This window comes from Ptychodera flava, chromosome 19 (assembly GCF_041260155.1).
Source record: "Ptychodera flava strain L36383 chromosome 19, AS_Pfla_20210202, whole genome shotgun sequence".
NCBI lineage: Eukaryota > Metazoa > Hemichordata > Enteropneusta > Ptychoderidae > Ptychodera > Ptychodera flava.
The window spans coordinates 1,928,144-1,939,725 of NC_091946.1; the positions used below are offsets into that span (position 1 = coordinate 1,928,144).

Here is an 11,582-nt window from a genome sequence, read left to right on the forward strand (position 1 = left end):
GGGCCGAGGGTTCGGCCTTCTCTAACAAGCTACCCGGCACGGACGCGTGTATCCTGCAGGTGTTTTCTGCCTAGCATAGCCCAGCTGACGATGACATCAACAAAGCATGTGAGGATGTGGGTCAATCGTGGTCAATGGTCAATACGGGGTCACGAAAAGCGCCACCCCGCACTGTGTCACTGCGAACTTTTTCTCAAGCGTTTACCCCACGCCGTTTACCCAGGGGCTTACCGGACACCTGGTACCACCACTAACTATCAGTGGTTCAGGATGGTCCTACTTAAATTTGTAAATCTAAAATGTCCCATGGTAATGTGTTACCTTGAATGAAAATGATTATTGGGCCAGTTTATTAATAATGTCATATCATTTTACCCAGACTGCAGTTGGTCTCTTCTTCCGGCCGGGCTGCCGGAAGAAGAGCCCTACTGCAGTTTGGGTAGACGGAGACATGTACGTCCGCAAGTACCAAGTGCTGATCAATCAGCTATAGTATACGTTTCTCATAGCACACAGTCACACCACATTTGACTTGATTCTCTGAAAAGCTTTATCTTATAACGCGTGAAGGACATAGACCAAGCAGCTGAGCCTCAACCAGGTGATCTGACGGATTCGGGGACAGCGTGTGTGTACAACAGTACGCGTCTCGAAAATGACGACAGCTGCCAGACCGACCTTTGAGCCCGCCAGAGGAGGAAGAGGCAAGGGAGAGGGCGATCTCAGCGCTCTTTCCAAACAATATTCAAGCCGAGATCTTCCCTCTCACACCAAATTAAAATACAGGTTCGTTATCCTTACTGATATGGGGGGAGGGATTGTCGTAGAGGCTCTATAATAAGTGACTAGACCAAATGGTGGTTTCTCTCCCGATCGGGAGACTTCCTAGAAATGTTCCGTTGATTTGATACAGCTATTCGATGACAGATTTACTCTAAAATGACAGAAATTTCCCGATCGAGAGACTGTCCAAAATGTGTAACAGTTTAAAATGTTAATGAATTAATTCCGGGACATGACTTTGATGTTAAAAAGTACAAATGGAATTGATCCACATTGCGGAAATACATTTTTCATGTCAGTGACAATTTGCTGTATGCCTTTTCTACAGAGGCTATCACTATTACTGAATAAATGTGAAAATATGCAAAGAAAGCAATGGTGCACTTTTTCGTAAGAGTGGTAAAGCCACCCTCAATTTTGATAATGAACATACTGGTACACTTTCATAAATTAGATTGTGCAGAACTGTTCTATCAAAAGAAGTCTCCGCATCAGGAGAAATTCTCCTGATCTGATCAGAAGAAAAGCTCCCAGTTGGGAGAAAATCCCACTTTTGGTCTGGTATGCCTTGCTGATAAAGTGCAGGGTTGCTGGATTGCGAAAATTACAAATTTTGAGATATTTAGCAGCTATTCAGTTTGATCACCAAAATAGCCTACTTTGAGTCTTGACATATTTAGTAGCTATAGTCTGCAGTCTGTGAAATCATAGACAGTTGAGCCAAAAAATCTGCTCCCCTAATACATGTAGCTGTGATTTCACAGATTACAGTAATTGTATTCCATTGGGCAAAGACTTTGATGTAATAGTTATAGGTTGTTGGTATTCGACATTGTGTATTTTTCAAACCACCAGACAAACTGGTCAAAACACCCAGGATGACCTTCGTGACCGTGATTTCCGTAAAGATTTAGAAGAAAGAGAAAGAGCTGCAGCCAGAGAAAAACGAGGAGAAAGAAGTGGCAGAGGTCAGATATTAATAAATTATATTTCTTGAAAAGAATTTTTTTAGCTCATATTTGGTTTGCATGTAAATAACCAAAAGAGCTTATATGATGAGTTGGTGGCGTCTGTATGTATGTATGTGGGTATGTATGTGCGGATGTATGTCCGTCACACACAAAGGCTCCCATACCGCCAAAGCTACCATCTCAGTATTTGGTGTACAGGTAGATACAGGGGTTGAGATCAGTGTGCGAAATTAAGAGAAAATAGCTTCAGGTCAGAAGGACCTGCACCAAGCCAAAGCTTCAGGTCCTTAGAGAAAACTACCGGTCCTCACTAAATGCACTTGTTAACAACCCGTATCATTATTAGAGTCAACACTCTATGCCTAAATATTATGATTTTAACGCTCTATGAAAAATATATAATTCCTTTCAACATACTGCAACAAAAGAGACTGCAACTAATCTTTAGGCCTAATTGTTCATGTCCTTTTATTAGAGTCAGCAAATATTCACTTCAAAAGGAATATTGTTTACATAGATTGCAGATAGTGTAAGTGAATGATCATGAATCATTCATCTACATTATTTGCAATCTCAAAAAGATCACAGCCCTCGTCCTCCTCACTAACACTGAAGTCCGAATCACATGATTCATAGTCAGACTCATCGTCATCATCTGCATTGGGTGTTACAGGATTTGAGGTTGAGGTGCTAGCAACATCTGCAACACTATCAAAGACTGCTTCACTCAGTTGCGTATGTTTACTTGATTTAAAGGCTGGCCTGCGACTACGAATGCTAGATATCTTATTCCAAATATGTATGGCAGGAGCAGGGTCAAAGTCCTCTATGCTGGGTGAATGAAGTTTGATTCTCATTATCTCTGTCATGGTTTTACTTGATAACCTGTTCCTGTAGTCAGTCTTCGTTAACTTCATGACAGAAAAACCACGCTCACACTCAGCACTGCTTGCTGGTAAACTGAGAACTAGATCTATGAGGTCTAGAATATTAGGTGTTCTTTGTCTGTATTTCGCATTAATCTGCTGCCAGGTGATGCTGTAGATATCATCACTGAAAATCATGAAAAAAAATACACAAAATGGGTATAACATTAGGTAAACAGGAGTAATAAGACATAGTCAAATTGACAATTTGATTGCGGCTTGTTGGAAACCAGCTTTGTTATAATTTTCATTCAGCTGTCATTCGGGCATAATCCTAAACGAACACATAATACACATGAAGTTATTAGAAATACTTACTTGCTGTAGAGCAGTTGCTTCAATAGATTCCACTCACACAATACAAGGGTGCAGTCAACACCTTGCCTAGTGAGGACGTCTCTCCAGTGCTCACTCAATGTCATAACAGCATCATCACCAAAGTCTTGTGAATAAAACAAAAAAAGAATGTCAAGAAAATCATTATCTCATAACCTGTACCTGTACTAAATATTCCTAGGTGAGAACTTTAAATTGCAACAACACGCATGACATGATTAAATGAAAACTATTTTTAAGAAGTGAAAACATGATGTATCTAAACACAAAGACTTGACCATTTCATTCAAAGACTGCAAGTACAACCTACCAATAATCTTTAAAGTTAAATTACTTTAACAAAATACGTTGAGAGACAAAACCTGAACTGTAACAGAAATTGAAATTATGATACATCATTACTTTCCTATTTTTGTGAATCTCATCAAACTGGCAGTTTAGAGTATAAAGAATAGCATGCACTTGTTATACTGGTTGGTAAGTTAGTATATTTAGAAAAAACTGAAAAAATATTGAAAGATACACCAGATGTATTGTGCTTCAAAAATGTAATATCGAAATTAAATCTAATATTGAAACTCGAAAGCTATGTAAGTCTCAATCAGTATTCAAAAGAGCTATGATACATGGACTCAACAATCATTGAAAACAACCAAGCAAACAAGCATGCAAAGTAACTGTGAGTTCAACTGTAACAGAATAAGAACATAGTGATTAGTTATTATATCATATTTGGAAATGACCTTCAGTTACTACTGTGGGAATTGGCCATGAAGAAAGATTGACAATCTTTGTTGCCTGTAGTAGGTCACTATTAATGTCTACAAGGCGGACTTCAAGGCAGGTCAGCAATCGTTTGATTAAGACACTGCCAGGGTAAGTGTAATTCCCAGTAAGTTTCTCTCCACAGTACTCATCTTGGCTAGTAGAAACAGTTCGCCAACACAGTCCAGGCCTGGTAAAATATAAGTATTAGTTCGACATACTATTTTTATTTCATTCACACTTGACAGCATACTAGAAACAAAAATATGACTTTTTAATATCATTATACTGTCACTTGTATGCAGGACAAGGAGGTAAGTGTGACTTACAAATATGCATGTTTGCATTCGCACATGTTTATAGATGCACACATTCACACAACTTGTAGTTATTGTTACTATTTCTATGTAAAATCTCCTTCAAATAAAATATTAGAAATCATTCATTTATTTACTCCAAATACATTTACTTACATAGTCTCCAACTTTTGCAATGATGTGATGGTTACTTTCAATTGTTCATGGCATGTGTATATACTTGAATCTCTCTGTTGAAGCTGAAGTGACAGACTTGACAGGGTAGCAAGTATGTCTTGAAGGAAATGGCCGTAGAAAACTACTGACTTCGAGGTCATCAGCTGTGAAAGAGCCTTGGCTTTAGGACCAAACCTGTGATTAGGTGTAGCCTTGATCTAAAATTTCCAAAACATTAATCACAAAAACAATCGTATTATTACAGATACCTAAAATCATAATATTAAGTTTTGTCTTTGATCAAATTTTGGAATAACAAAAAAGTTACCATGTATAGAAACATATCAATTCCACCAACATACACTAAAAACTACAGACAAAATTGTAATAAAATATGTTAATTGATCATAAAAAGCTCACCTGATTCAGATGTAGCTTGATGGCACTATAGGATTTCCACAGACTTTGTATAGCTCTCAAGGTGTGGGAAAGCCATCTCGTCCCTCCGATCCTAAGTGGCATAACTGGAGCTGTGCCCAGAGTTTCAAATGCCTTTTTGAGGTTTGTTCTCTGCAAGGGGCTCTTATGGTACATTTTATAGAGTTCTCCGAGTAAAGTCATCAGAGAGTCATGTGCCTTACACTTCACAGCTTCCTTGAAAGCCAGTTCTAGTCGGTGAACTAGACACTGATCATGACGATAGATGGTGACAGGTTCTCCCTCAGCTTTACTATGACGCCATTGGACTTACCAGTGTTTACTGAAGCCCCATCAGCAGCAAATCCTACCACCTTTCCAAGTGACTCTGGCCCCATTGCTTCAGATACACTATGTGTTATGGCATTATAAATACCGGCTGCATCGGCTTTCTTCACTTCCTCCAACGAACAGAAATATATCTTTACATTTCCTTCACGAGCAGATCTGATATATACTATCTCATTTTCGATGACAGATACATCAGTTGAACCATCACTTACTATGGAAATGAACTTGTTGTCACTCGTTTCATTCTGTAGTCTTTCCCTTTCCACCTCGCTGATCGCAGTGATAAATTGCCTACAGGCTTTATCATTACGGTAGGTCTCACCAACTTCGACTCCTTTCATAACATCAAGACTTGACATCCAGACGTAGTCCTTAAATGGGCGACTATTTACACGGATGGAATGAGCGTTTCTGAAGAGATTCGTAAGTTTACTGAATACAGACTCGTTCATTTTCTGCAAAGCCATCTCTGCGCTACTCGTACCACATGGAGCGGTGCGGTGCTTTACATGCTCAATGGCTACACTGTGTCCTTTACTTTGAGCGTGAGCAACAAGGCTTGAATGACGGAAATTCTCTGACCCAATGACAAATGGACCTTGGAATAGCTATAGAACGTCGATGTCCTTGCAATCGCTACCTTATTGACAGCTAACTGACCGTAGGCACTGCGGCATTGTTTGCAGTACATTTTCTGTTTGCCATATAGAAGCCAACTACCGAATTCCGTTTGCCAAGCACTCTGAAATGTCCGTCGTCTTTGCTTGTCGTCGTACTGTCTCTGTTGCTGTCGCCGTTCTTGATCTGTCTGTGTCGCCGTCTTCTTCTTAGGCGGCCCGGGGGCATGGTCGCCTTCTAAATAACGCCACATAGAGGACCGGTGAGCCCAGAAATCACAGCGTCGATCGCGATAGATTCCGTAATTATTTAGTGAAACGTGCTGATGTTTAGGTGCATGCGCAGAATGCGTTGAATGCGTTGAATTTCACAGACGTTCTGATTGGAGAAGACATCAGTAATTTGTGAAATTAAACCAATCATGTGTTTCCTAATATACAGCATATATGGAATGAGTAGACTCGACACATACAGTTGAACATGCTCAACCTGTTGATCGGTACATTTGGCTTGAACAACATTAAACAGGCATACAAGTTACGTGAGTAGCATACCGGACGCGTGTTGGTAAAATTTTATACAGAATCGATTGGATTTTATAGCTTCGAAACTATAAATTCCAGTCGGTCACAAGGACCGACATGTTGCTGAAAACTTTCGGCCCGAACAGAATTCTGTCGGTCTCGGGCCGTCGGACCGACGTTAATTTCGCACGCTGGTTGAGATGTGAATTTGTTCAAATGAACACGTCAGTGTCAAAAATGTGCAAATGAGGTAAGAAAAAGGGAAATCCTGAAAATGTGCAGGAGTGATGGCATGCCAATGACTGATCAGGCTAACTCCACTGACCTTGAGTCGTTTCCTGTCATTGTTTATAAACTGTTACATATTAACAGACCTGCTCAAACCATAGACAGAGGTGGGGGGGAAGACTGTCTATGCTCAAACTACGAGGGGCTAGCTGTTTCTGCTATGCATGTTGCTAAAGTTGACCTCCAGTACCTAAAGTTTCAGGCCTTAATTACTTTTGTTATTCTTGTTTTTCTGGTTTAAATATTTCTTGTTGCTTTTCTGGTTGTACAGGGCAGAAATCATAACATCAATGTAGAATTTTCCTGCACTGAACAGATAGAAACAACATTTATTGTAGATCTTTGGTACCCATACTGGTATATACCAATTCTGATCAAATTTGAGCGACACCGTATAATTGCAGTATTTTTTGCTTTACTCTTGTGATCTCTTAAATAAGGAATAACAAAGTTTGAAGGGCTCTCTGAAGAATTTCTAGAAATTATAAAGATTAGAAAGATTCATGGTTAATGTGCATAAGTTTACTTATCAAGTTTGCTCATAATTACTGTGTATGGAAAGATTTTGTTTTTTTGAAACTGTAGATAGAGTGATTGATTGATAGATTGATTATTTTTTTGTATGTAACGTGTGGGTTTTCCAGGATGTATTCATGTTTGTTTATTCTCAATTATGATAAAACTACAAATATATTATTTTAGCTATGCCCTTTAAAAGATAATCATGGCTGACTCCTTAGTATAACCAAGGTTTTGTGAAGAATATTCAATAGTGTAAGACTGAATTTGCTTTAAACAGGTCATATTATCATTGATTGTGATACAAATGGGAGCCTAGTGTCATTGGCACTATACTTGATGTTTTCTAGATCAACAGAGTTTAAATTTTCTAATGCTAAATACAAAAACCAATTACAGTACATGTACAATTTCCATGTATACATTATGCTATGTAAATGTATGTATATGTAAATGTGTGTCTTGCAAGTTATGTCTTCACTCCTTGAATGATAAAATGTTCCTATAATGCTGTTGCATTTTTATCAGAGTCATCTAGCACCAAACGACCACGTGTTGAACAAATTCCTGCTGCTAACCTAGATGCAGATGATCCAATAGATGATGATGTAAGTACAAGAACTTAGTAGGGTTTTAACTTGCAATCAAATACACAATCACATGTAGTTATTGATACCACCAAGCAACACTTGACTTGCGTGAGTGCAATTTGAGTGCAACTATTCAAGATCATGTGAATGCACTAATGTGCACACATGTACACATAATCATCACACAATCTTATCAGCATACAAGGCAACTAAGCTTATTACAGAAGTCAGGGACAAAGTTGTCCTGCTGTCCAGACCACGTTCGCTTCGCTGACACAATTTAAACTATCAAAGAAAAGAGCACCACTGGCCATAGGGACAGATATGTTGTGGAGCACAGCAATCAAGATATACTTTTACAGTACAGGAAGTATTCATGTTGCAAACTATTTCAGAAATATGCTAAACCTAAGATTAAACTTTCAAGTCATAAGAGATTTCACCTGACAAATTAACAACGTATGATCATCTATTTTCTCTTGTAATATGTAGGATGATGATGATTCTGATACCAGTGATGATGATGACGATGATACTGCTGAACTTCTTGCAGAATTAAATAAGATTAAAAAAGAGAGAGCAACTGAGCAAGCTAGAAAGGTATGTATTGAGAAAATATCATCTTCACCTCATCATTTTGGTATAACCATATTTGTTGTGAAGTCTGTTTGAATTCGCATAGTATGCACCATTCCATGTGCAGCATACATTGAATATCAATGTACTTGTATGTTACTTGACTTGTTCAGGACTAGAAAGCCAGACTGCAGGACCACTGCACTCATTGTACATGTATCCATTCTTCATTAGGGGCTGCCAGATGCTGAATTTGATGGCCCAGCGCAAGAGGGACGTATCTCCTGTGTTAAAGCATAGGATATACGTCCCTCTTGCACTGGGACATCAAATTGATTTGCTCATCCTTGATTTGGCTTTGGTTAGCTTCTCTGTATTTTTAAGTTCCATTTTGCCGGATGTTCATATGGCTATGGAAGCTCTTCCCCTCCTTTTAGATTTAGCAAAAAAGGTTCCTTGGAATGGTAGCAATATTACTTTTTCAGATCATCTTAAAATAAGCAAAATTTTATCTTTCTATTACATGACACTATTTACCTTTAATACAACAATTAGCCTTATTGATTCTTTCCCAAAGACGAACCTACAGAAGAATCTTTCTCTCACCTGGGGTCCTTTATATGCAATATAACCCCTCCTAAAAAAAGGCCCTCAGTTTTGTACTGTACTGTAGCCTTCCACTACATGGTATTGTGGTCTGGTCCAACCCTTCTGCGAAGCTCAGCTAGACAAACACAAGAGATCTTGTTTCTCAGCTTGCTGTTTTTCAGAGCTAAGTCCTTTTCAGTATAACCTAAGAAGTCGGTGATGCTACAGGCATCATGTCTGTCTGTAGAGTACAGTACAGATCAAGAATTGGTCTCTGACTGTGCTATCCCAGGGCTGACACACTCTAAAGCACTTGTTAGCCCAGCGTTAGCCCAACGTTTGTGCCCCATGCACACCAACAATAAGACATGCTGACAGAGATTTCAAAGACAGGACAATTAACTCACTTATGCAATTTGCTCATATTCAGGGTTGCAACAGTCTTGCATGTTTTGTTTATGATACTACGACAGAATGCTTGGTGTAACTCAAAATTCAATACAAAAAAGTTGCACGAAATTAGTAACCACATGCTGTATTTCCATCGTGAAGTTTAACATTTAGGCAAGGCCTCTTCACATAGGAGAACTTAACTTTTGTACTTTTGTCATGTTAGCCCGTACAAATACATGTAAATAGTTCTTTGTGCTCTTGAAGCAAAGTTATGTAGCATTATCATATACCCATGCCCATATTGCTTCATCCTGGTGACGTTCGCCGTAAAATATCAGCCGTGATATTTGATGAATTTTTGTAGGGTGATATGTCCAGAAATACTGCAGCAAATCTGATGAAACTTAGTACAGATCTTTAGCACACTGTCTCATAATAGTGTACGAAGACACTAAGCACTGTCATGCAAAATAATGCTAATTTGCATATTTAATGAATTTTCCTAATAAGTTGGCTATCTCCAGAAGCACTACGTCAAATTGAGTGAAACATGGTACAGATATTGATCTTTCAGTACTGTCATACTGTGTGAAGACATTAAGCAGTATCATGTTAATTAATTGCTAATTTCATATTTGATGAACTTTCATAATTAGTATGACATGTCTTCAAGAAATGTTGTTAACATTAATTGCTAATTTGCATACATAATTAAAAAAATTTAGGGTGAATGTCTAGAAACAGCATCAAAGTGTATAAAATGTGGAAGAGGTGATAATCTGTCAGTGTTATAATAGAATGAAAAAATGTTTTGCAAGATCCTGTTGATTAATTACTACTTGAATCATTTAATGACCTTTTGTAATTAGAGTAGCAGCCCAGATTGGTTTTACATTTTCACCACCATGGAGTTCATTCTCAGTTTTAAAACCATTCTGTATCGCAGTATTTTTAATCACAGACCCAATTAATGAACAGGACTCTATCCTCGAGGACTGTAATCAAATTACCAATTAACAAGTGGGAACTGTGTCATCAATGATGACTTGTTACCATTACAGGAAACAGAACAGAAAATTGAAGAGGAGAGAATCAGAACAGAAAACATCCTTAGTGGTAATCCTTTACTGAATCAACAACAAAGTGATTTTAAAGTTAAAAAGAGGCAAGTAATGATTTTAAGTCTCAAGCAAGTGGACGTCCATTTCTGTGCTTTCAAAGCAATTAAGTTACCTATTGCATTGATGAACCATTAAATGATTCTAATCTCAGTCATTACTTTCTTGTTATTTTACAGATGGGATGATGATGTTGTATTTAAAAACTGTGCGAGAGGAGAAGATGACAAAAAGGACAGCCGCTTTATTAATGACACATTGCGTTCTGATTTTCACAAAAAATTTATGGAGAAATATGTCAAATAAAGAAGTGATTTTGATTTTTGTTGTTCATTGTATATTTTGTTTTATCAATGGAGGTTTGTTTGTAGAATTTTTTGTACAATGCAATTTTTCTTAAACTATATAGTGGTATTACTTGAAGAAACAATTTCTCTTTGAAGCCACACTAACTCTGTGAAGCTTTTGATTACAGCCTGTTATTTCTCTTCAGAAATCATTAGTCAGATAATTCTCAAATGTGGATTTTTATCTCTGAAGGTACAACAAGCACTTTAATATGGAGATGTTATGAGGATGTGCAAATCTCGATCTCATATGACGTCGTCCTACTGCCGTCACACACTTCCTCCAATTGCCGCTTGTTCCATTGTGTTTTAGGGAGATGCTTTGGCTGGGATGTATGATACTGTGTTTTGTGTACAGAACGGATTAGCCATGCCTAGACACAGATGTAATCTACTTACTTGTCACTGCACAGTCTGTACTCTTCTCCAGAGTGGAGAGATTCCAAAAATATTGCATCAAATTTGATGACACTTACTTCAGATGTTGTTCTCTCAGTGCTGTAATAGCATGCAAAAACATTTAGTACTATTGTGTCTTCAAGTTGCCAATTTGCCTATCTAAGGAATTTGCATCAGAAGGGTGGTAATATGTCAAAAACTAGTTTTTCAAATTAATAGCTTATGTATGTACTCCTTTTGTCAGGTTTACTTTCACCATCTTATTTAATAAATAACTTTTATGTAACTTTATGTGGAACTTGATTCACTTCAAATACATATATTGACAGTCTTTCCACACACCAGCCTAGAAACAGCTCCCACGACAATTTATTTTAGTGTGGCATGCATTAATGCCAATTTGCATAATTGGTGATTAGAGCGCTGTTTCTGGTGTGCCAGATTTGATGAAACCTACAGATGTTAGTCACACAGAGTTCTAATATCACACAATGATATATGTCATAAGATTACCATGCCCTGTCCATTGCGTGTCCATTGCGTTTTAATTAGTCGAGCTGAACCACGTGACTGCCCACATTGGCCTACATTGGTTTTATG

The 11,582-nt window shown here is 38.0% G+C and overlaps 2 protein-coding genes across 2 annotated transcripts; one reads left to right on the forward strand and one right to left on the reverse strand.

Annotated features, from left to right (window-relative positions):
• The first annotated feature begins 33 nt into the window (after positions 1 to 33).
• LOC139118355 (spliceosome-associated protein CWC15 homolog) lies at positions 34 to 11,268 on the forward strand. The gene is made up of 6 exons (XM_070681643.1): positions 34 to 786; positions 1,639 to 1,751; positions 7,500 to 7,579; positions 8,054 to 8,161; positions 10,180 to 10,283; positions 10,416 to 11,268. Exons 1-6 carry the CDS (start codon positions 656 to 658, stop codon positions 10,540 to 10,542), a joined length of 663 nt encoding a protein of 220 aa, XP_070537744.1. The 5' UTR covers positions 34 to 655; the 3' UTR covers positions 10,543 to 11,268.
• LOC139118250 (zinc finger protein 862-like) lies at positions 2,438 to 5,489 on the reverse strand. Its single transcript, XM_070681528.1, has 5 exons — positions 5,043 to 5,489; positions 4,675 to 4,941; positions 4,255 to 4,472; positions 2,999 to 3,122; positions 2,438 to 2,807 (listed from the first exon to the last, which is right to left on the reverse strand). Exons 1-4 carry the CDS (start codon positions 5,487 to 5,489, stop codon positions 3,113 to 3,115), a joined length of 942 nt encoding a protein of 313 aa, XP_070537629.1. The 3' UTR covers positions 2,438 to 2,807; positions 2,999 to 3,112.
• Positions 11,269 to 11,582: the final 314 nt, after the last annotated feature.